The following is a 26,004-nucleotide window of genomic DNA, read 5'->3' as shown; positions in this document are numbered from 1 at the left end:
AACTGTTAGAGAAGGATTAGGATGTGTGGCCTTATCAAAGGACCTGTGTCGCTAGGGTTTCTTTCTTTTTTTTCTTACCTATTTGACTCCTCCCGCCCTCCCTTCCTCTGCCCCCCATCTCTCTCTCTCTCTCTCTCTCTCTCTCTCTCTCTCTCTCTCTCTCTCTCTCTCTCTTGTTCTTTCTTTCTTTCGAGACAGGGTCTCTCTGTGTAGCCTTGGCTACCCTGGAATTCAAAAGCTCACACCATTCCCAGTTAGTCCTCTTTGCCTCATGCTTGTGGATCAGATGTAAGCTCTCAGCTTCTGCTCCAGTGCCATGCCTGCCTGCCTGCTACCATGCTCCCACCATGATGGTCATGGACTCTTACCCTCTGGAACTGTGAGCCCCCAAATCAAATGTTTGTTTTATAAGTTGCCTTGGTGATAGTGCCTTGTCATAGCAATAGAAAAGTAACCAGCACACCATCTCCCTAAATTGGTGAGCTCAGTTTTAGTGAGAGACTGGTCTCAAAAATAAGGTTAAGAGCTAATGGTGGGTGGAGAGAAAGAACTCCACAGATTGTTCTCCGACTTCCACATGTGCACTGATATTCAGTCTCCCTATACACACACACACACACACACAGAGAGAGAGAGAGAGAGAGAGAGACAGAGAGAGACAGAGAGAGACAGAGACAGAGAGAGAGACAGAGACTCCTGGAGCTTGTTGACAACCTTATCTAGCTAAGTCAGTGGGCTCTAGTGAGAGTCTGTTTCATAAGAAAAGGGAGAGAGAACATTTGAGGAAAACACCACACAAACACAGGCACTTACATGTGTACACATATATATCATACACACACAATTATCAGAAATTTACTTCTCACTTTGAGGCTTCTCACAAGGACCTTCCTGCTGCCTTATAATATGGTAGAAATACAAAGAAAAGCCAATAGTCAGAATAGCCAAATCTATCCTGTTATAATTAACCAACCTCATGATAGCCATTTATGAGAGAAGAACACGTGGCTCTGCACCTCTCAAAGGTCTTGCTGATTAATACCATTACAACCAAAATTAAACTTTTGCATAAATTTAGGAGACAAGTATTCAGACTTTAACAAGACCCGTTCTTATGTAAACTATACATTTGATATTCTTTACAGCCCAAAATCACACTTTAAAACCTGGGCTTGACAAATGGCTCAGAGGTTAAGAGCCTCTTCCAGAGGACTCAGGTTCAGTTCCCAGGACCTGCTTCAGATGGGTCTTTAACTCTGTCTTCAGGCTGCCCAGTGCCCTGGCCTCCTCAGACACTCACTTGGTGAGACACTCACTGATGTGCACATGCGCGCATGCAGACAGATGCACCTACACATATTCAAAATAAATCTTTAAAAATAAACATACCTGGAAAAGATTATGTAAGAATAATTTTGAAATATTAAAAAGAAACTACTGCTTCACCCTGGATGAATTACTATTGTGCTTAAATTAATACAAAACACTAGGCTTTATAGACATCATAGTTTTTGCTAATATCACATTCAAGGTGAATTAAACATTTAAATTTCAGGAATAAAACCATGCAAACGAGAAAAGAGAATATAAGTGAGCATTTCTTTAATCAGATATGGGAAAGTCAAAGATAGAAAACATAGATGGATGACAGATTTAGTTGCAGAAGGGGCCAGCCAGACAAGGGCCTAAGGTAGACATGCTTATTGCACAGAAAAGAAAGTCACGATGCCCTCCACTGGCTTGCTTTCTTTTTCCGTTTTTCTTCCCTATCTTTTATTTGAATACAGACAGAAATATTATCTCCTTAGGGAAGAATAGCAACAGAAACACAGGAAGTGACAGGAAGTGGTGAAAACTGTGACTAGTGGGAGCTTACTGACATGCCTTCAGAGGCATAGGCACTCCGTAGACTGTAAACTGCCAAGGCCTCCCACCCAGCTATACAGCAGTGCACAACCTGCAGAATGGCCATGCAGCCCCAAGCAGCTGTGAAGAATGCAGCTTAGTTGTAGAGTGCTTGCCTAGCATGCTCAAGGTCCTCGGTGATACAATATGTTTTTAAAAGTCAGTTCTTCTTGAGCCACTTTGGCTGTTTATATGCTTATAAAATATAATAATTAAATTATAAATTATTCAAATACTCATTAATTTTTAAAGGTCTAAGAATAGCAATTTTTTTTGGGGGGGGGGGTTGGATTTGTTTTTTTCGAGACAGGGTTTCTCTGTATAGCCTTGGCTGTCCTGGAACTCACTCTGTAGACCAGGCTGGCCTCGAACTTCAGAAATCCACCTGCCTCTGCCTCCCAGAGTGCTGGGATTACAGACGTGCACCACTACCACCAGGCTAAGAATAGCAATTTTTTTAATGTTTTGTTTGGTTAGTTGGCTCAAACCTACTTGGTTTTTGTTTTGTTTTGTTTTTCTCTTAATCTATTTTTGTTTTTCCCTTTATTTCTGGTTTATATGATTTATTCTTCTAAAGTTTAATTATCCAATTCATTTCCAGTATTTTTTTTTTGTTCTTTTAAAATTGATAGTATAAAGGAAAGGTTGTAGGATATCTGTTGAGGAGCATCTATCTAGATTTTCAATTTCTGGCTACTGCAGTGAACATTGAGCAAGTGTCTTTGGTAGGATGGAGCATCCTTTAGGTCTATGCCCCAGATGTGGATCTGGAGGTAGATTGGTAGGATGGAGCATCCTTTAGGTCTATGCCCCAGATGTGGAGCTGGAGGTAGATTGGTAGGATGGAGCATCCTTTAGGTCTATGCTCCAGATGTGGATCTGGAGGTAGATTGATTCCCCTCTTCCTGAGGGACCCCCACACTGAATCCCATTGTGCCTGTTCAAGTTTTTCAGGCCCACCAGTAATAGAATGAGTATTTCTTTTATTCCATATCCTTGCCAGCATGAGCTATTATTTGTTTTATTGATCTTAGCCATTCTGACAGGTTAAGATGATATCTCAGAGTTGTTTTGATTTGCATTTCCCTGGTGACTAAGGATGAACATTTGAGTTTCCTCTTTTGAGAATGATGTTCTATTTAGATCTGTATCCCATTTTTAAATTAGTTTGTTTCCTTGATGTCTTTATTTAGCCTTTACCCCCCCTTGAGTTCTTCATATATTTTAGTATTAGTCCTCTGTTGGATGCATAATTAGTACAAATCTTTTCCCATTCTGTAGACTGCTGCCTTGTCCAAATGATAGTGTTCTTTGCTGAGCAGAAGCTTTTCCATTTCATTTATTGTTGATCTGTGCTATTGGTGTTCTATTCAGAAAGTCTTCCTGTGCCATTTCTCTTCTACCTGGTTCAGTGTGTCTGATCTTATGTTGAGGTCTTTGATCCATTTGGAGTTGAATTTTACACATGGTGATAAGTATGGATGTATTTAGATTCTTCTACATACAGCCATCCAGTTCGACCAATACCATTTGTTGAAGTTGCTGCCTTTTCCCCATGGTGTGTCTTTGGCTTTATCAAAAAGCAAGTGTCTGTGGGTGGAAGGATTTACATCTAGGTCTTCAGTTCCATCCCACTGATAAACATGTGCATTTTTGTACCAATACCATGCTGTGTAAACATAACTTTTATTCTCCTGATGTAATTGTCATTTCAGAGGCTGAATAAACTCATCCTTTCTAGTTCTTTCTGAACTCTGGCTAGCTGTTTCAACTCAGCTGTTCTGGCCCAAACTCCTCTCCAAGCTCATTCAATCTGCTTTCTCTCAGCTTCACTTAATTGCTCTGCTCGGCCTCAAACTAACTGTCGATTTGTTCTAATCTTCTGGCTCCTTATTCTGGATTCAGCTGCCTTTGGGGGCCTACACTGAGCTGTGTGAACTCACAAACGAACTCAGTCCTACTGTAATGTGCTCACTGCACTGGCTCCCAACTGATTCAGCTGACTTCTCGCTCCCTGGCATCTCTAAAGTAGACTCTCTTTCCTGTCCTTGTGGGAATCGGGCAGATCCTATTTTGTTAAGTCTTTTCTCTGATTCAGTCACTTTCTCCTTCAATTAGACATTGTTGTTTGGGATTAAAAGTACCAAGGGTGTGACTATATTCCAGCCAGAGTTGCCATGATTACAACTCCTCTACAATATTGTTTTTATTATCGCTCTGTAGTATAATTCGAAGTCAGCAGTTCTTTTATTATTTAGAATTGTTTTATCTGTTCTGTCTGTGTGTACATGTGTGTGTTGTGTTTCCATATGAAGCTAAAATATGTCCTTTCAAGACCTGTGAATGGAATTTTGATGGAGATTGCATTGAATCTGTAGATTGTTTTTCATAGGACAGCCATTTTTACTGTGTTAATCCTACCAGTCTGTGAGCATGGGCGATCTTCTGCTGTCTTCTTCGGTTTCTTTCATCAGTGTTTTAGTTTTTATCATAAAAGTCTTTCACTTGCTTGGTTAAAGTTACCCCAAGATATTTTATATTACTTGAGACTATTATGAGAAGTCTTGTTTTCTTGATTTCTTTCTCTGTCCATTTGTTGCTTGTATATAGGAAGGCTACTGATTGTTTTCAGTTGATTTTGTATCCAGCCTCTTTGCTAAAAGTTTTTTATCAGCTGAAGAAATTTCCCACTGGAGTTTTTAGGGCCACTTATATATAATATATCACCTGAAAATGAAGATACTTTGATAACTTCCTTTCCAGTTTGTATGCTCTAGGTCTCCTTCAGTTAGTTGTCTTACTGCTATGGTTAAGACTTAAAATACTATGTTGAATAGGTATGGAGAGAATGGACATTTTACTCCATTTGTCTTATTTCTGATTTTAGTGGAATTGCTTTGAGTTTCTCCCTATTTAATTTGATGTTGGATATGAACTTGCTATAAATTGCCTTTATTATGTTGAGAAATATTCTTTGTCTCTTCAGGACTTTTATTATGGAGGGATGTTGGATTTTGTCAAAGGCCTTTTCTGCATTTAATGAGATTATCACGTGGTTTTCTCTTTCAGTCTATCTAGTGGATCATATTTATCGATTACATATATTGTGCCATCTCTGCCTCTCTGAAATAAAGCCAACCTAATCATGGTTGATGATCTTTTTTGCTATGTACTTATGTATTTCAAGTATTTTACTGAAGTTTTTTGCATCTATGTTCAAAAGAAAAATTGGTCTGTAGTTTTATTTGTTAGGAACTTATGTAGTTTGGGTATCAGAGTAACTGGCCTCATAAAACAAATTGGGCAAAGTTTCTTCTGTTTCTGTTTGCTGAATAGTTTGAGAAGTATTTGCATTAATTCTTTGAAAATCTGGTAGAATTCTGCACTAAAACCATCTGGCACTAGGTGTTTGGTTGCTTTTGTTTGTTTTTTGTTGTTTGTTTTGGGTTTTGTTTTGTCTTGGTAGACTTTCAATTACTGCTTCTAAATAGAAGTATTAGGTCTGTATGCATACATCAATAAATTATCCATTTTTTTCGACTTTCCAATATGATAGAATACAGGATTTTAAAGTGGGTCCTTAATGATCCTTGAATGTCCTTGGTGTCTGTTATGTCCCCTTTCTCACCTCTAATTTTGTTAATTTGCATGTTCTCCCTCTGCCTTGTAGTTAATTTGGCTAAGAGTTTGTCAGTCTTACTGATGTTCTCAAAGAATCCACTCTTAGTTTCATTAATTCTTTTTTTTTTTTTACTTTTTTTTTATTAGATATATTTTTATTTACATTTCAAATGATTTCCCCTTTTCTAACCCCCCACTCCCCGAAAATCCCATAAGCCCCCTTCTCTCCCCCTGTCCTCCCACCCACCCCTTCCCACTTCCCTGTTCTGGTTTTGCTGAATACTGCTTCACTGAGTCTTTCCAGAACCAGGGGCCACTCCTCCTTTCTTCTTGTACCTCATTTGATGTGTGGATTATGTTTTGGGTATTCCAGTTTTCTAGGTTAATATCCATTTATTAGTGAGTGCATACCATGATTCACCTTTTGCGTCTGGGTTACCTCACTTAGTATGATGTTCTCTAGCTCCATCCATTTGCTTAAGAATTTCATGAATTCATTGTTTCTAATGGCTGAATAGTACTCCATTGTGTAGATATACCACATTTTTTGCATCCACTCTTCTGTTGAGGGATACCTGGGTTCTTTCCAGCATCTGGCAATTATAAATAGGGCTGCTATGAACATAGTAGAGCATGTATCCTTATTACATGGTGGGGAATCCTCTGGGTATATGCCCAGGAGTGGTATAGCAGGATCTTCTGGAAGTGAGGTGCCCAGTTTTCGGAGGAACCGCCAGACTGATTTCCAGAGTGGTTGTACCAATTTGCAACCCCACCAGCAGTGAAGGAGTGTTCCTCTTTCTCCACATCCTCTCCAACACCTGCTGTCTCCTGAATTTTTAATCTTAGCCATTCTGACTGGTATAAGGTGAAATCTCAGGGTTGTTTTGTTAATTTTTTATATTAGTTTTGTTACTGTTTCTATTTTATTGATTTCAGTCCTGAGCTTGATTGTTTCTTGCCATTTACCCCTTTTGGATATGATTTCTTCTTTTAGTTTTAGAAATTTCAGGTGATTTCTTACTAGTCCAAGATCTGCTCAGGTTTTGTTGTTGTTAGTTTTTCTGATTTGTTTGTTTTGAATTTAGTTCTTACAATGTAGGCACCTAGTGCTTTGAACTTCCCTGGTAGAACTACCTTCATTGTGTCCCATAAGTTTGGATATGTTTCATTCATTTGTAGAAAGTCTTTACTTTTCTTCAAAGTTCTGTCTTGATCCATTTTTCTTCTTTTCTTTTCTTCTTCTTTTTTTTTTGGTTTTTTCGAGACAGGGTTTCTCTGTGTATCCCTGGCTGTTCTGGAACTCACTCTGTAGACCAGGCTGGCTTCGGACTCAGAAATTTCCCTGCATCTGCCTCCCAAGTGCTGGGATTAAAGGCGTGCGCCACCACTGCCTGGCTTGATCCATTTTTCATTAAGTAGTGTGTACTGTGTTGTTCAGCTTCCATGGGTCTGTCAGCTTTCTCTTGTTTCTGTTGTTGATATCCAGCGTGAATCCATGGGAGTAATGTAGGATGCAGGGTATGATTTCAGGGTATTATATCTGTGGAGACTTGCTTTATATCTAAGTATGTGGTCAATTTTGGAGAAAACAGTTGCATGAGCTGCTAAGAAGAAAGTGTCTTCTTTTGGATGGAATGTTCATACACTCTTTGGAATGAAGTGTATTCTGTCTGGATGGAATGCTCTATACATTTTTGCTAGGTTCATTTGGTTTATGACATCATTTGGCTGCAGCGTTTCTATGTTTAGTTATTGTCTGGATGACCTGTTAATTGATGAGAATTGAGTATTGAAGTCACCCACTATCACTGTATGAGGATCAATATATGATTTAAGCTGTAGTAATATTTTATGAACTTGGGTGCCCTTGTGTTTGGTCCATAAAAGAATTGCAATGGTCTCGTTGGCTTTTCCTTTGAGTATGTAGTATCTTTCCCAATCTCTTGTGATTACTTTGAAGTCTATTTTGTCTGCTATGAGAATGGCTATACCAGCTTGCTTCTTAGATCCATTTGCTTGGGATATCTTTTTCCATCTTTTTCCTCTGAGGTGATGTCTATCCGTGATGTTAAGGTGTGTTTCTGGGATGCAGCAGAAAGATGGATCCTGTTTTCTAATCCAATCCATCATCCTGTGGTTTTGTTTTTGTTTTTATTTTTTAAATTGGGGAATTAAGGTCATTAATATTGACAGGTATTAAAGAACATTATTTGTTTATTTATTTATGCAATTTTGTTGTCATGGTGTGCCTCTACCTTTGCTTTGCTGGTTTGGGGTTATTTATTCCTTGTGTTTTCTTCAATATGGCTAACCTCTTTAGGTTGAAGTTTTCCTTCTAATATCTTCTGTAAGGCTGGATTTGTAGGTGGATACTGCTTGAATTTGGTTTTATCATAGAATATCTTATTTTCCCATCTATTTTAACTTTTGTTTTTTTGTGAATTTCCAATTATGCACCTCAGTCCCACTCATCTCCCCATCCCTCCATATCCTCCCTCTCTGCCCTTGCAACCTCCCACCAACAAAAAACAAACAAAACCTTGATGTGGAAGGTACAGTGTGTTACACAGTCTACCCTTTTTCCAAAACAGCTTTTCATGCAAACATTCATTGCATTGAATCATTGGTCTGGTTTAGGGCCTCTGGCTTCTGCTACACTATCAGTAATGGATCCTCACTGGGACTCCACTAGGATTGTTGTTGCCCTGTGCCATGGAGATCCTGCAGCTTTGGTTTTGCAGGACCAGCCCCTTCAAATGCTCCAGCCATTCATAGATGGGGTACATGCCGGGGTGGGCCAGCTCCAAGTCCTTGGTCTGGGTGGTAGCTGAGCTGGTCAGACCTCCCCCCAGCTGTCCCACACTCATGCCTTCCGCCCCCATGGCTGGCTCACCTGCACCTGCTCCACCACACCAGCTGTCCAGCACTGCCCAGAGAAGGGGCAGAAACAGCTCATCTGCTTTCATATCCACACCAGGGCCAGCCTCACTGTGCTGCCCAGGTGAGGTAGGTGTGAGCTCATTCTTCTTAAGTGCTGCAGCTCATGCAGGGAGGTGCTACCTCTCCCACAATGCTGAGGTAGGAAGCTCTGCACAGGCCTCTGTAGCAACATGGGCCACGCATGGCCTCAGATGGCATTGTTAGCGTCTCACATCAGGCTGTTCCTTACTACCCTGAGTTCAGCCCCTCTTCACCATGCACACACCATTCTACCTCTCTCTAGCTCCATCTCTCTACTACTCACTCACTCATCTTAAAGGCACCTGGAGTGAATGGGTGACTGGGGTCAGCTCGGTGTGCTCTACCTAGCCAGGCCACCATCTACTGTGACTGACATTTTGCTGGGTATAGTAGCCTAGGACAGTGTCCATGGTCTCGGTCTGTAGAACATTTTTTTATTCTACATCTGGCTTTAAATCCCCATTAAGACATTGTGTTATTCTCAGAGTCTACCTTTATATGTTATTTGGTCTTTTTTCCTTTGTAGTTTTTAAATATTCTTCCCTTGTTCTGTCTGCTTAGTATTTTGATTGTGCTCGGGGGAATTTCTTTCTTTTCTGTGCCTTTGACCTGGGTTGTTGTTTCTTCATCCACTACCTACCTCTGCCTCTGAACACAGGAATTAAAGATGTGTATTACCAGGCCCAACTCTAAGCAGACTGTAACATTTGATGCTATGTAATTACTTAATCTTTCTTGCTCAGGTTATTGTTACTCTATATGTCATGTGCCACAGGAGGGAAGGAGTGCAAGAAGTTCCCTTTATATGGGTTCTAGGTATAGAACTGGCTTGTCAGGCTTGCTATCTTGCCAGTCCATATGAGTTATTTTTATGTTTACCATTATAAGTACTGGTAAGTTAAGAGGTGAATACTGCTACATTAATGGGTGAGTTAAGTTACGTAATCTGAGAAGTTTTAATACATTTTTTTCTTCTTGAACTTAAAGACTTTTTGTGTTGATTAATTTCTGACATTATTTCATGTAGTGCCTTATGAATATAAATTGAAATGCTCTATGTATTGAATGTAATAAAACTGGTAACTATTTGATATGATAAATAAATGAAAGAAAGAAGATAAGAATAATAATACTTTATCTTAGAACAGGTCAGGCATTAAAACCTTCTGCCTCTCGTGTAGAAATAAATAATGCTGTCTTAGTTCTAAAAGGGATTGGTTTGGGTTTATTTTTTACAGTCTTGCTATGTAGCTTTGGCTAACCTCAAGTTCATAGTAATTCTCCTGCCTTATTTACCCAAGGGCAGGGATTACAGACATACACTACGATGACTGTACACACCTAATTCTTTTCCATTCTTTCTTTCTCCCACAGTTCATCCATGAGCTCAGATTTCCCACATTATAACTTCAGGATGCCTAATATTGGATTCCAGAATCTGCCTCTCAACATATACATTGTGGTTTTTGGCACTGCTGTGTTTGTCTTCATCCTTAGTTTACTCTTCTGTTGCTACTTGATTAGGTAATCAATTTTTATTATTTTCAAATATTTCAGAATACTTGAAACACAGTCATTTCTACCATAAGGTCAAAAAAGATTATGTATAAGAATGGGCCTGTTTTCTAAAGCCATGGTAGCTTAGCATTTTAATTGTGGGCTGGTGTTTAGTAACCCACTTTTGTGTAATTTTTCAATCCTATTTGCTGATGAGGTATTTTCCTCTGTAGTAGAAATTGGTCTTCAGTAGTTTTCCCCCAATATTAGCAGTCCATTTTGATACACTTACATCATTATCTCTAAGATTTAATCTACTTTCTTGTTTTGTTTTGTTTTGTTTTGTTTTGTTTTGTTTTGTTTTGAGACAGAGCCTCAATCTTTGCATCCCTTACTGGCCTGGTACTCCCTATATAAACCAGGCAAGCCATGAACTCCTAGAGATCTACCTGCCTCTGCCTCCAGAGGGTTTAGTCTATTGGAAGTTGTTCTGGTAGAAGACATTTTGCACCAGTGTCATCTGAAGTCATCATGAGTCAGAAGACCACGTTTTAAGTCAAGAGCCATGCTTTAAAATGCCTCCTGCCGCTGGTCTTTTGGACTTTAAGTACCTTTCTGATGCAGAAGTGGTTGTGTATTGATGTAATACTTGTCTGTATAACACACTTAACATTCCACACTGTAAGTGTTCAGTATACAGAGACATGGGACAGAAGAGGTCAGCTCACGTGGGGTGGGGTGATAAATTTTGCCAACAAAACATTTCTGTCACTGGATACAAAAAGAACCTCTGTTAAGGATTGTGGATTGGAAGAAAGCAAACACAAGGGGGGCTACACCAAGCGGCCCATGGATCTAAAAGCAGACACAGCTAATCTACGTTTGGCCAATAGGGCCAGTTCTAAGGGTGGACACTGGGAAAGATCATTCCAGAAGCTTCAGGGATCCTTGGAAGAACCTATATCTTGATGTAGATGATAATTATTCCTGCAGATGCATTTTTTACATTTCTGAACTGTGTACTTAGTTTTTGCAATTTATTGATTTTGTGTATTAATTTTTAATTAAGAAGAAAGACAAATTAACTATTGAACTAAGACTTTGCTTAACATGAAAAATCTTTATCTTCATTACAATGTCTGATGTATTGAAGTTCTTGTTTCAATGAGGTTTCTCTAGAACTGACAGTGGGTAATACCACATGGTTCATATCTCAGTATCTCAGTGCTCATTTGTGTCTTTTAGGCTGAGACATCAAGCACACAAAGAATTTTATGCCTACAAACAGGTAAGAAATTTAATTACATGTAGCTTTTGCTGTGCTTTTCAATAAACTTTGAGACTGAGTCCATTTATAGTTTAAACTGGGATTATCTTACTTTGGGTTCATCTTGGCTTTTCCTTTGTCATTTTATACCACAGAATAGAGCAGTTTGATTTTCTAACGTGATCTTTTATTGGTATTATTTGAAGCTATAGAAAATTTAGATGATAGGATAAAATGACAGAATTTCATCCAGTATTTGTCAAAGAAAATGTTGTTATCCAGCCAGGCGGTGGTGGCGCGTGCCTGTAATCCCAGCACTCTGGGAGGCAAGAGGCAGGTGGATTCCTGAGTTTGAGGCCAGCCTGGTCTACAGGACCAGGACAGCCAGGGCTATACAGAGAAATCCTGTCTCAAAAAAACCAAATCCAACTCCCCCCCCCCAAAAAAAAAATGTTGTCATCTGTAACCCTTCAAGTCACCACTGATTTAATGGAGTGCATATCCCACTGTGTGGGGCTCCTCCTTCATGAACAATAGCGACTGGCCAGCCATGTTCCTGTGTTCACTCTCTTGCCCTTACAAGCTTTTCACCCATGTGTTTTGATCACCCCAGCTTGCTTTGTTGGCAGTGGTGTGTTTCGTTGTTTTAAACAAGGTCTGACTATATGCCCAAGGTTGACCTGGGACCTGTTTTGTAGTCCATGCTGGTCTGAACATGAAGCAATTCCCCTGTCATGGCCTTCCAAGTGCTAACAGGCCTGTGCTACCATGCTGATAGACTCTACCTTTTCTTGAAGCAAAATAAAAGTAGTTTAGTCTTCCATGTATCGTCTATTTTGGCCCCAAACATGAAACTGTTGTTATCCTTAGCTTTTTTGAGACAGGAAGACAGGTGGCTTCTTTAACTTTGCATATTTTAGAGTTGTGTATCCTTCTGTTTGACTGTGTGGAAGTGTTTGAACTCATTATGTGCCTGTCCATGACTACTGTGACCTCTCCAGCTCTGCTGTGCGGGTCTGCTGCGTGGGTCTAGCACAGGTGAATGCTGTAGTTTTCTAAATGAAGTGAGTCCTTCTGTCTCAATTCTGTCCTAATCTCGAATATGGACAAGATGTTTGCATATAAGTTAACTATAGAGTAAAACTGGCCATGATGGTCATTTAATAGGTGAAATTCTATTTGAATGTTAAACATCTAGAATTTAGACATTTTCACCAAATTTAACTTGTCTGATTTTCTTCTTTAAGATAAACATAAGTAGGAGCTGAATAGATGGCTCAGTGGTTAAGAATTTATCCATAGGTTTTGAGTTCAATTTCCAGCAACCACATGGTGGCTCACAACCATCTGTAATGGGATCTAATGCCTTTTTCTGGTGTGGCTGAAGACAGCTATAGTGTACTCATATACATGAAATAAAGAAATAAATCTTTAAAAAAATTAAAAAAAAAAATAAACATAAGTCGTCAGGTGATGGTGATGTACACCTTTAAGCCCAGCACTTAGGAAGCAGAGGCAGGCAGATCTCGAAGAGTCTAAAGCCAGTCTGGTCTCCACAGTGAATTCCAGGACAGTCAGAGCAATAGAGACCTTGTCTCTATCCCTCCTCCACAACAAAGAAATCCGATAAAAGTTTTGTGCTAGAGTTGGAAAGATGACTCATGGGTTTAGAGCACGTGGTGCTTTGGCAAAGGACCTGTATTTGAGTCCCAGTGCCCACATGACTAGTTCCAGGGATCTCACAGTCTTTTGTCTCCATAGAGAGCAAGCATGCTCAGGTGCACAAATACACATGCAGGCAAAGGGCCAATGCCCATAAAATCATTTAAAAATTTTACATGTGCAGATGTTTTCCCTGCATGTTTGTCTGTGCACCATGTGTTTGCCTGGTGTCCTCGGGCCTAAAGAAGGCATGAGGGAGTCAGACCCCTGAGACTGGAGTTACAGAGGGTTGTGAACTGCCATGTGGGTGCTGGAAACTGAACCTGGGTCCTCTGGAAAGAAGTCAGTGCTCTGAACAATGGAGATCTCTCCAGCCTCCAAATGTTTTTTAATGATGTGTATCATGAAATTTTTATTTTTTGATGGAATTCTTGCTATGTTACATTCATTTCAGCTGGTGTTTGTTACTATACACCTAAAACAGATTTAGATAAAGATTTTCTGAAGGCATTGGCATATAATAATCAAACTTATAAAAATTCACTTTACATTTTAATCTTGTATGAATTACTAATTCATATCAGCCAATACTGCTTTACTGAATATGATGTTATTGCTTCTACCAAATTTATCTATGTCTTTGCTCTACTCTTAAAAGTATAGCTGGAAGTGAAACTTAGAAGAGTGCTTGCGAGGCATGCGCAAGGACCCAAGTCCAGTCTTCAGCACCACCTACATAGAGCATAGGTACATATCATGATCACAGCCGTGCAAGAGGTCAGAAGTCATTGTTAGCTACATAGTGAGCATAGGTACATACCGTGATCACAGCCATGCAAGAGGTCAGAAGTCATTGTTAGCTACATAGTGAGTTCAAGATTAGCCTGAGCTACAGGAGAACCTATCTTTAAAAAAACAACTGAGTACTCTGGGAGGCAGAGGCAGGCGGATTTCTGAGTTTGAGGCCAGCCTGGTCTACAGAGTGAGCTCCAGGACAGCCAGGCAGGGCTACACAGAGAAACTCTGTTTTCCAAAAAATCAAATCCAAAAAACCAAAAAAAAAACTGAGCTGGTGCTGGCACTTGCCTTTAATCCCAGCATTTCTGTAAGGCCAGCCTGGACATCCAGGACAGAGTAAGTTCTAGGAAAGTCAGGGCTATACAGAGAAAACCCTGTTTTAAAACAACAGCAGCAGCAGCAGCAACAGCAACAGCAACAGCAACAGCAACAACAACAACAACAACATTTTTCAGAATATTTAAAAGAATGTTGCTAATTGTTGCACTCAGAGTCAGACAGATCTTCATGAGTTTAAGGCTAGCCTGATCTACATAGTGATCTATATAACCTGATTCACTATATATTTACATTGGTGTAAGAACATTTTTTTAATCTTACAGGTTATATTAAAAGAAAAAGTAAAAGAACTTAATTTACACGAGGTAAGCTGCTTCTAAATCTTTTGTTTCTTGAGCCATTTTCTAAAACAAGTGGTGTGCTTGAATACCTCATTTTCAGAAGCTGAAAACCATGGGCATCTGCCTCCTCCCCTCTCCCTGCATCTCTAGCGGCTCTGTGACAATATCATAAGGCACATGGTGTATTATCACTTAGTCCTCCTGTCACTGTGACAAAACACTGGATAGCAACTTACAGAAGAGAGGGTTTGTTGTGTTTCACATGTTGGGTATCTGTTCATCACGGTGAAGAAGAGCTGGCAGCGAGCCAGGCTTAGCCATAGATAGCCCTAGGTGGTGAGCTGTTCACACCCCTTAGGAAGCAGAGGCATGGACTGATGCTCTCCAGGTTCCCCGCTCCTCCTCTCTGTTCAGTGTGGACACCTAGCCCACATTGAGGCTGAGGTCTTCCTCCTCAGCTACAGCTCTCTGGAATACCTCCACAGTGGCTGTGTGCCCTGGGATTGATAGTGCGGATTAACCCTTGCATGAAGTCTCAGAGTTCTCAGGAGTTGGTTGTGAGATCTCATTTGTAGCGCAGGCTCTCTATCCTTGAATTCACAACATTCCTGCTTCAGCCTCCCAAGTGCTAACAAGCACAACTCTGCATGGCTGCTTTAAGAATTCATTTACTATTTGGTCCTCTCACTAGCAGCCTGAGGGAGCCAGAGTTCTTGTTGCTTTGCTGGGCTGTAGGAACCCACACCGTGTTTTGTAGTGAACACTGGCCTCATCTGTGACTTTGCCTTTCAGCTCTGTGCTGTGTGTCTTGAAGACTTCAAGCCTCGAGATGAACTGGGGATTTGCCCATGTAAGCATGCCTTCCACAGAAAGTGAGTATTGGTATGGAATTATTTAGTGTAACCAACTTGCTGCGGGCTATGGGGCACTGCCAGCCAAGCTTGATGGCATCACAATTGGTCTGTAGTGCAGAAAATGGACAGCACTCCACAGGATGGGGCACATGCATGTGTACATGACATTAGAAGGGACCAGGGAAGTGGAACATGAATACCACCACAGACTTGGGCAGAGATCCAGCCCATCCTACACCTCTATACAGCTCCTTAGCTGGACTTTCCAACAACCCTTTACATTTCCTGACTGTGTTTTAATCAAACCATTAATTTTAAGTCATAGTAAATAGTGTAGGTATACATGGTGCTGTAGGGCCACCTCCCTTTCTTCTGACACATTCGTATCCCCTCCTGGGAATATTGGTTTCTTTTATTTAAAACTTTTGTTTTTCCTGCTTTTCTTCATCGGCATACTTTAGAAAAAGTCAAGAAGTCATGTGTGACCCGGAGTATAAAGTATTGACTGTGATGCCTTCACATTAGCCTGTAGGAGATAGAATGCTTTGGCTTGTCAGGGTGATGTGGATTCCAGGGCTGAGGGTTCCGCCCCAGACTCCACACTGGCTGTGTGTAACTAACAGTCTCAGCAGTGAGCTCAGGCAGGGGCTGCTGGAGTCCAGAGCTGATGTCCCCGCTTGGCTGTCTTGTCCTGCAGGTGCCTTGTTAAGTGGCTGGAAGTCCGGAAGGTGTGTCCCCTGTGCAACATGCCGGTGCTGCAGCTGGCCCAGCTGCACAGTAAGCAGGACCGTGGCCCCCCTCAGGAGCCCCTCCCGGGGGCAGAGAATATTGTATAGCTCACTGCAAGGACCAGACTGTTGCTGGACACATCAGTATGGAGCCAGAAGGAACACAAGCAGACTCCGTTTTGGCTGCTCTCTGCCTGGGGCACCCACTGTCACTTCCTTTGCCTCATAAAGAACTCTCGAGCCAGGCAAGCTGAAACCCTAGGCATCTGGATCTTGTGACAACCAAAGCACCCTGATATCACCCTATGCCAAAAGGAGTGGATGAACCTGCAGGTTTGGTGTCAGAAGTTTCCTGAGCATCTCCTGTGTCTCCCAGGCACCTCCACATCAAGCAAAAGGGAAGATAAGCACAGGTGTTAGAGACCAGAACTGTGAATGGGGCTTTGATGCCACCCCCACCTGTGGACCCATAAGCTGCTGTGCAGACTTGACAGCCTGTTGTTGCCACATGTCCTCTTGGCACCCCGAGTCAAGTGAAGCCAGTTGTTCCATCAGCTGAAGCACAACTGGCTGCCAGGATTTGGTAAGGCAGCCCTGCAAGGCTTTTTGGGTTCTGTTCTTTTAACCAGGTCATCTTGGAACCTGAAGACTTTGGAAACAACAGCAGCAGAACCCCTGCCACATGTGCCAGTTCATACTTGCTGTCAAATCTTCCAAGTTGAAGCTATTGGAAACACTTGGAAAGGCCTGGTCAAGAGCCATTTCTCTTCTGTTTGCCCTCCTAGTCATCAGTAAGACCCAGCAGGAGCTTAACCCTGAACCTCCACTGTCCTTGTGTAACCCAGGGGCCAGGGTACTGCTCAAGAACACAGTGTAGTAGGATTCCATTACAGCTGCTGGCCTCTGCCCGCTGGCTAAGGAGTCTCTGGCCCTCAGATGGCTCCAAAGAGCAAAGCCAGTCCTCACCCACCAGGATGGCCAGGGCAGACACTCTGGCTTCTCTCCTCCTCTCCTTGGCTCTTTTTCTACATAAGAAAAATGTCTTACTGCATTTTAAAACATGTATCCCAAATAAGCTCGCTGTAATTCGGAAGCCAGTGAGCCACTTGGAGTTGTAAATAGTGTGGGGAAGCTCCTGCATGGCCGGCCTTCGGTTGGCGTGGCCCTCGGTTCTGTGACTTGAGAGCCCGAACAGAAGGTGTTTTATAGGGAAATGCATGTTGCTCTTTGGCTCTTCCTGTCCACCTGTTCCAGCGATAACTGCCTCCAGTGGGCTTCGTCAGCACTGTGAGCTCGCTGTGTAAAGCACAGACTATCCTCACACAGCTCGCTCTGCTCCCCCTCCCCTTGTCACAGCAGTGCCACTGCAATGTCACCTGCTCTGCTCAGCTTCATCCCACAGGAAGTCCACTCAGGCATGGATGTGGAGGGCTTTGCTCCCCTGCTCTTGGATTCTACCAAATCTTAGAATGAGTGGGGACCTGCCCTTTGCCTCCAGTAGCTGGGATCAGTTGAGGATGAAAATTTCTATTCGTCTAGAAAGTGCAATGGGAGCCAAGTTGTGGCAGTATACATCTGCAGTCCCAGCTAAGACAGGCAGGGTCACAGGTTTGAGACCAGACTTGGCTTCATAGTGAGATCCTCTTGCAAAAGGGGACGGCAGGGGTGGGAATAGGGGCTCTTGGCAGAGTCCATTTGGAAAATTACAAATCCAGTTGGAAATAAGCTGTTCCCAGTGTGCTGTTTGTGACAGGCCAGCTGGATTCCTGTACAGGGCAAGGGAGTGTAAAACTTTTTCTTTGAGCGCCTTAGCCTGACTGATCCCAATAATTCATACCTATGTCCCTGTTTGTAGTACCAGAGTCAAATGCCCACACTCCGTTTACAGTGAAATGTTTTCAAGTGACCAATGCCAGAAGTAGGCTTCTCCTGGCTTAATTTTATTATAGGCTAGCATCTAGCATTTCATATTGCATAACTGGATACAATAAGGAAATCCCCCCTTAAAGATTTCCATATGATTGATACTTTAAATTATTGCTACTCACAGCTTTCATAGAATCTTGGCCTTTAGCTTTAGCTGCAGCTTTTCCCATCCTTGGGCTCAACTGCTCAAAAGCCAGCATCACCAAAGCCTCGTATTTCTAGAGGCAAAATTGCTCATCAGATTTTCAGATAAGTTGAAGTGGTTGGTATGCAACTTGAATAGTCAGGAGTATAGGAAGAATCGTGGGTGCTTTGCTCTGCTCCCCCTGAATGAGGTCCCCTAACCTTTTCTGCTCAGACACTCTTACTGTGATTTCTTCCTAAAGGGCATTCCTTGGGCTGGAAGCTGCAGCTGCAAAGTGTGTTTCTCATCTCCCTTGTCCACTGCTCCTACTTCTGGTTCCTGCCAGCCACAGCGACCCACTATTTGCTCCTGATGTCTGGGTCCCTGACCAGTGCTCCCTATGTATCTTCAGCATTGGCCGAGTCATACTCAGGCCCAAACGTGCAATGAGATCACCCTTTCCACATCACTTCCTAAGTTTCTGGTAACCTTTTTGTGTGGGGTGTGTGAGGGTTTGGGACTCAGACCACTGGACTCTCATTAAGTGTCTTTAAGTAGCTGGAGGATGGGGTGTCACTTGTGGGCTGTAGTGTTAGAAATGGAACAAAACCTAACTACCCTACCTGGGTCACTAACATACAAGAAATTGACATCTGCAGCTTTTCTTTGCCAAGTATAATTTAGTTTGGTCTATTCCTGATCATTAAGGATCTTTTAACATGTACTTGCCTAACCAGGAAGTAGAACAAAACAGCCAAGTAGGGACAGGTAGCCTCTGGGTGAGATCTGTGCTGAGGAACAAGGGGCCTCCCACCATTGCCAAATACTATTCTTGACAAGACTTGACAAAAAGATCTTTCCCATGGCGTTGTTCCAAAGCATGCTCTCTCTAACTTAGACCAGCCAGTCTAAGCTGTGCTGAATATCTACAGCACTTACTTTCTGGGAGTTTGAAATATCTATAGAAGTTCTTGAGAGCTCTATGCAGAAGTGCTTGGACTAGTTTAAATTGGCCGCTTGTTCTTTTCTGCAGGTCAACCTCTCAGACCCTCCTTCCCTTAGCCCCCACCTAGGAATTGTAGCAAGGTTCCTAGATATCTGCCAGTCCAGTCTGGTAGGCATGGGCATGGGGGTGCAGGAGCTGCTGACAGCACCTATCTTCCTGGTCAAACTCAGGAACTTCTGAACTATGGGACTTCCCCTGGCTACACCACAATCACTTTTTGAGACAGATTCTATATACTCCTGGTTATCCTGAAATTGTATAGACCAGGCTGGCCTCAAAATCAGAAATCCAGCACCTTCTGCCTCTGCTGTTATTAAAGGCAGAGGACCATGTCTAGCCTCCACATTGAAATCTTGACTTGCTCAGTCTTCCTTGAATAAGTAATCCTTCACAAAATTCACACATCACAATAGTTGCCTTCCTTGCAAAACTATCCCATGATCACTGGATTCCTTTTTGTTTCTTTAGTCTCTTTTTATGGGACTGTGTTGGGGTGGGGGGTTATTTATACAGAAAGCCAACCCAGAAGTGCATCGTGTATGAAAGGTCAGTCTGAAGTAGAGGTTTTTGTATTTACATTCCGTTTTAAATGGCTTCCTTCACAGATCCATCCTGTACCCCTAAAACAGGAGAGCTGCTTTCCCTACCCTGTCCAGGATGACAAAGCTTCCCCCAGCCCTAAACAATCTCTCTAGGTGCCAGGACCAGCAGCAGCCACCTTCCTCCTCCTGAGTTGGTGCCAGTATTTTTGGAGGCAGGAAAGCATGTATTAAGGTAAAGGTTTCCTAAGTCCCCAGGACTAACAGTCATTAAGTGTCTGCAAATGAGACAGAAAGCAGCAAATACTCCCTACAGAATTCTCCCACCCAACTTTCATTTTTGCCCTCTCCCCTTCTAAGGTAAAAATTAAAGCTGTCTACTACAGGCAGCCAGTGAGGGAGAAGGCAGACCTGTGCCTTGCTCTCCAGTATCCACCACCCAAGGCCTTCCCCACTCACCTGCTTCCCTGCAGCCCAAGCAGCTCACCCAGGATAAACATTGACAAGTGGAGACCCACCCCTTTGGCACTTCATGGAATATCTAGCCTGGTTAATCTTCCCCTGCAGCTGTTAAGAACCTCCAGAGGGGCTGGAGAGATGGTTCAGTGGCTAAGACACTGGCTACTCCTGCAATGACCCAGGTTCAGTTCATTAGAACCCACCTTGTGGCTCACAGCTTCAATCTGTAACTTCAGTTCCAGATTTGGCATCTGAGTGTACCCTGTTCAAACATGTACATGCAAGGAAACACTCATACACATAAAAATAAATTTTTATTTTTTAAAAATTATTTAAAAATGGGGCCATCAAAGTATTTAACTTAAATCTTTGAGGTAGGGACCTAAAATGCCAGGTAAAGGTTTTTTAAACAAGACTGGGTTCACTAAATTGAACACCTGTCAGCTTTCAGGTTCAGCTTTAGAATCCAAATTATTTCAAGATGCTTTTATTCCAGTTAGTTCCAAATTCTTAGTTCCTTTGTTCATAGGATCAGGGAACGCTACCCCTGCTGTTTCAAAGACCAGATGTAGCTCAGATCATGACCTCACCAGTGTTAGGGGACTTGTGTGGTTGAAACCTCACTGTCCATGCCTCTCTTAGGCTGTGGTGGAGGCTGTGACGGCTTAGAGCCATTGCCTCTAGGTCTGCTGACCTGTGCAGGAAAGTGGAGGAGTGGCACTTTAGTCTTGTAGTTTAGCCCCATGGGGCTCATTTACTAGATACAACTCCCTCAAAAAGGTTTATGAAATGCTGAGCCTCAGGTTTCATAGACGTGTTTGTACACTAAGAATTCTGCAGCAGAATATTTTTAAACATTGGTTTTTGTAAGCTATATTTTTGTATATTTAATTGCTATTTTAAAACTTTAATGCATTTTTTGCTAATCACTTGTTTAAAAATAAAACATGCATGTAATCGACCCAAACATGTGTAAATAAAGAGCAGATTTGAAATACTTTGAATTATGTACCTGTTACCTTTTGTACTAGTGGGCCTGATAATGTCCTCCCACATGTGGCACGCTGATGGGAGAAAAGACATCAGGCCTGAGACAAGCTGCCAGACCCCACCATGCACTCCATTTGTGACCACCAGCATTGTGCTTGATGTATATATAGCTTTGATGTATATGGCTTTGTCCTTTGACAGTGCAACACTCCCAGAACTTGCCCTAACCCTAACACCAGGCGGTGAGCAGCTCTGAACTGCTCAGCTTCAGCCCATGGCTTCACCAAGGCACATATAATCCTGGAGCTACCTCTGAGCAACCTTGTAACCCATCTATCTAGTACCCACTTATAACAGTTTGCTCTTGGACTCCCAGATCCCTATACCCCAGGTGGTTATTCCTGTAATCTGTTCCTTCACTGCCCATCTGTCTTTCTTATGCTCTGGGGTTCATTAATTCCTCCCATAAATACATACATCCTCTGCTTTGGGTCTGTGACCCAAATGACCCCTCTTTACATTGGCCATCCTCCTCCCATCTTAGTTCAAGCTACTTTGTGCACCAGAACCACAAACCTCCCTTCCTGAGTGGGAGGAATCAAGTGGTGCTTTAGGCTATCAAAACAATGACCTGGATTGGACAGCTGAGAAAAGACAAGATGGTTCTAACAAACACTGGAAGTGGTTCCCAGTTCAGAAGTGGCTGTGAGGTGCAATGTGTGTATTTCTGCAAATAGTACTGAAATCAACAGGAAGACAGCTTGGAGAAACAGTTGAACTTGAGAGTGGAACTGTCACAGGGAAACAGGTAAGAACTGGGTAAGATGAGGTTCTGAAACAACCCTTTGTATTTACAGAGTTTACTAGTGGTGCACACCTATAATACTAGCACTTCATAGGTGAAGGCAACTGGATCAGCAGTTCAAAGGCCAGCCTCAGCTATACAGTATTATTGTTGAGTTTAAGGTTAGCCTTCATGACCGAGACACTATTTAAAAGAAATAGAACCCATGTCTGGAAAGACCCTGGGCTGTGCACAACTGACGAAAGAAGAAATAGACAGTGATGGGGTGGGGTGCAGAACAGTACCATGCATCCTATTGTGATCCTGAGGCTTGCTCTTATAACACTGTGGGAGCTTCAATGTAGGAAGACAGAACCATGAATACAAAGCACTGGTCACAACTGTCAAATAGCAAGGTATATACAACACAGCTCAGGTGCTTGGCAAGCAGCCCCCAGATCAGAGAAATTCATAGGAGTCACCTGAGGGATGGCAGGGAGGGGCACAGCCCTACCACAGATGGAGAAACTTTCTGGTACAAGTGGTATGTGGAGACAGTTTTGAGGATCTCTCTCAGGAGGCAAAGTAGGCAGTAGTAGGGAAGGACTACCATCCTTGCAACATCCTGTGTACTATTCTATGTGAGACCCTAGCACAATGGAACCTTTAGTCGTAATGGGCCAAAAAGTAGGAATTGGAAACCATCAAGCAGGCTAATCAGCCAAAACCAACCCTGAGTTCCCATGGTCCAAACCAACAAGAGCCTTCTGTTGCCCCAGAGCTGGCACCAGAACCCTCACCCTGCCAACCCCCAGACAGAGCTTGAGGTTTCCATTCCAGCTCCAAGGCTCCTGTGGACAGGCCCACCCTTGCCTTCAGCGATAATGCAGGTCACCTCTTAACATCAGGTACAGAACAAACCTGCCAAATTTTCAGAAGCTTGAAATAAACCATTTTCAGTATGTTAACAGGCTAAACATGACCCAGCGTGCAAAGGAAGATGACCTCCAAGGCATACTGATGAAACTGGTTAGATCCTCACATTTCAACAGGACAAGCAGTCAGCTGCTGGCAGGAGTCCAGAGAGCTCCATGTATACCCAGTGGGTAATGAGAGATTCCAAAGCACCTCAGGGGTTAATAGTGTTGCCCTGAAGAACGCCTCATAAACAGCAAATCTTCACGATGCCTGGGGGTGGGAGAATATGATCCTTACTGAATGCTAAGTAAAACAAAATTTTAAGAATTTATCTTGATGTCTTAGAAAAATACATTTGTTTCTTGCTCTGATTTGAGTAGTACACGATCATAAAACTTGAGTCTCTTAAAAAAAAAAAATTCCACAGATGTCCCTGTGGCAAGTTTCAGGAAGTCCTCTGGGTAAGTCAGGGTATCTTCAACAGCTCAAGGAGTGCGCCAACGGCTCCAAAATAACCCTGAAAATTGACATACCACAAGTAAGATTTTTTAAAAATTATTTTTAAATATGTATGGGGAGGGGTAGTATGCATACAGGAGCCAGAGGCATCAGATCTCCTGGGGCTCCAGTTCTTAGGCAGCTGTGAACCACCCACAGACAACCAAACTTCAGTCTTCTGCAAGGGCACTGTGTGCTGTCAGCCACTGAGCCACTCCTCCAACCCAGTAAGGTCATTAACTCCCACAATTATGATTACTATGTTAAATAGAGCGAGCACGGCCCTTTAACACCTGACCCATTTGTTTCCCAAGCACAGAGAGAATGTCCAGGCTAGAAAAGCCTGAGAACTCTCTTGCAGGGAAGGGCTGGATATCGCAGATGCCCAACAATAAGAGCAGGTACCACAGCAGCTGAGGGAAGAAAGGCCTGGCCAAGATCTTGTTCTGCTTAGTTTATCAATTTGACACAGACTAGAGTCAGATCAAGGAGAGGAACCTCGGTTGAGAAATACCAATTAGACTACCTATAGGTAAATCTATTTGGCATTTTCTTGATTAGTGATGTGGGAGGATCCAGCCCACTGTCAGGGCCCTGCCCCTGGGTAAGTGGTTCTGGATTCTATAAGAAAGGCTGACAAGCCATGAAGAACAAGCCAGTAAGTTCTCCGTGCCTTCCAGTTTCCCACCCAAGTTTGAGTTCCTGCCTTGCCTTCCCTTAATGGACAGTGGCCAGGAAGGGATAAGTAACCCAAATAAACCTTTCTTCCTCAAGCGACTTATGGTTATGGTCTTTATCACAGCAATAAAACCCTAACAATGACAGATAGTGGCTGTCCTGTCAGGGACCTATACATTTCCAAAAGCCACTGACTGAAGGTGAGAAGAGACACTTAAGTTTAATCGCCTGAATGGTCTGGAAGGAAGGGGGAAGTGGGAAAGGTCCAAACGTACCCATAGAGGGGTAAGGATGGAAGGTGAGTTCAACTGCTTGGTCTACAGAGTTCCAGGCTAGCCAGCTACAGAGTGAAATTCAGCTTGAAAAAAACAAAGCAGGGGTGGGAGTGGGGGGGGTCGGGTAGAGATACACGCCTTACTGACTCCAACAGTAAAGAGTGGCCTCTAACAGGAATCAGAAACCAAACAAGGATAAAAAATGTTAAATGAGACAAAACCCTCACCAAAGAAAGAGAATAACAGGAGCCAGAAGACTCATACAAAGGACTGACTAATCAGTCTCCCAGCGGGATGTCAGAAATTAAAGTACTACAAGAAAGAACAACTAGGTTGGGCTGTGGCAGCCCATCAAGCTGGAATATAGAGCCAGGGTTTGATTCCCCAGGACCACCCCAAACAACAACTAGAACAGGAAAATACCCATGTCCTTGGAGGTGGATTCTAAGGAACACACTAAATATAACTAAAAAGGTTCCAGTCCCTCTATTTCTCAGTTACAAAAAAATTATATGCAAAATGTAGGAGTCACATCTTAAGTAAAGGGACAGACAATGCAATGCTCAGAAACCCATCACACAAACCCGAGGGCATTCTCAGCTCTAAGTGAAAAAGCTTCTAAGTACCTCCCTATGTCTGAGGTTTACAAGAAAAACACACCCAAGTTATATTAGACCAAAACCCAGAACCTACTAGTAAAAAAAAAAAAAAAAAAAAAAAAAAGCTACAGTGGGCTGGCTATTCACCACCTTGGAAAGGATTAAGTAACAAAGGAGAGGCTGGAGACAAAGGCATGCCACACCTCCAAACTCAACCAACCACCTGCCTTGCCTTGAGGGCGGACAAGTTCAGTACTCAGGATGAATAGCGAGGGCAGAGCACCACGAAAGGGAAAAGCCTTACGCAAAGGAGCCAAGAAGAAATGGTCCAAGCTAAGCAGAAGGAAAAAATGAGCAACCAAGGAAAACAACAGAACAGAATCCATAAAGATGTGACTACAGGCTGAGTTCCCTTTATCCAAACTGCTTGGGACCAGAAGTGGTTCTGGTTGGGATATTCTAATGTATCTGCAGAGACTAAGTGGTGTACCACATCTAATCCAAAAATCTCGGCATTCAAGTATCAAATTTACTGCCCACGATGTTTAATCTGGATAGATGGAGAGGAAGGTGAGATGCTATTCTAAGAAATGATTTCCCACAATTAACCCTGAAAAAGGTTCAACCTAGTCCAGGGAAGCAGAGATTAGGGAGAGTGTAGAAAGTTAAAAGCAGCTTGATCTATATAGTAAGTTCCAGTACAACCATGGCTATACAGCAAGGCCCTGCTTCAAACAACAACAAAACTGCTTAAACTAGCTCAACACTCGCCTCAGTCCATTGGTAAGAAATAGGTTTCAGAAACAACAATAAAAGCCCAAGACCACTTCATAGTTACTGTGAGAACAGAGGACTCACTGCAGCCCAGGTCAGTCCTTTGATTCTGTACCCTTGTGTTTGCAGGACAGTATCAGAAACAAGTCACTCACCTCGTGCTCTGAAAACAGTGCTTTCAGCTGCCCCTTGGACCAGTAATCCAGTGCATACGCTAGAAGCCGCATGGCAATCGTGTTGACTCTCAGGAAATTGCCGACAAATACGACCTGGTTAATGTTCTGAGCACAGAAAAGCGACAGTTAGTTCAAACCTTGATTTGTTTCCCCATCAAGCTAAACCCAGCAGCATCATGCAATTTTCAGCAGCAACTTAACTGATGGATCAAAATCAATCCAGTTGGTTCAGGTCTAATGAGATTTGATATTTAGACATTGCTGGGCCCACTGCAAGCTTGCCCCAAAGAATCCACAGAATGATTAGTAAAAACAGTTGTGTTAAATATGATAAACAGTAAC

General features: G+C 42.5%; 2 protein-coding genes across 7 annotated transcripts in view; one reads left to right on the top strand and one right to left on the bottom strand.

Annotated features, from left to right (window-relative positions):
* The window catches only part of Rnf24 (ring finger protein 24), a 51,934-nt gene extending 31,003 nt beyond the window's left edge, over positions 1 to 20,931 (top strand). The window contains exons 2-6 of the mRNA XM_052183678.1: positions 9,865 to 10,014; positions 11,233 to 11,275; positions 14,317 to 14,358; positions 15,127 to 15,206; positions 15,886 to 20,931. Coding sequence (XP_052039638.1) covers positions 9,872 to 10,014; positions 11,233 to 11,275; positions 14,317 to 14,358; positions 15,127 to 15,206; positions 15,886 to 16,024 — 447 coding nt within the window. The 5' untranslated portion in view covers positions 9,865 to 9,871 and the 3' untranslated portion in view covers positions 16,025 to 20,931. The remainder of the gene's footprint in view (positions 1 to 9,864; positions 10,015 to 11,232; positions 11,276 to 14,316; positions 14,359 to 15,126; positions 15,207 to 15,885) is intronic.
* The window catches only part of Pank2 (pantothenate kinase 2), a 36,103-nt gene continuing 30,364 nt past the window's right edge, over positions 20,266 to 26,004 (bottom strand). For all 6 annotated transcript variants that reach the window (XM_052183672.1, XM_052183671.1, XM_052183673.1 and 3 more), the window contains 2 exons: positions 25,642 to 25,767; positions 20,266 to 23,179 (listed from right to left, as the gene is read on the bottom strand). In XM_052183672.1, coding sequence (XP_052039632.1) covers positions 23,129 to 23,179; positions 25,642 to 25,767 — 177 coding nt within the window. In that variant the 3' untranslated portion in view covers positions 20,266 to 23,128. The remainder of the gene's footprint in view (positions 23,180 to 25,641; positions 25,768 to 26,004) is intronic.

This window comes from Apodemus sylvaticus, chromosome 5 (genome assembly GCF_947179515.1).
Source record: "Apodemus sylvaticus chromosome 5, mApoSyl1.1, whole genome shotgun sequence".
Lineage (NCBI taxonomy): Eukaryota > Metazoa > Chordata > Mammalia > Rodentia > Muridae > Apodemus > Apodemus sylvaticus.
This window is presented reverse-complemented; position numbering and strand designations above follow the sequence as displayed.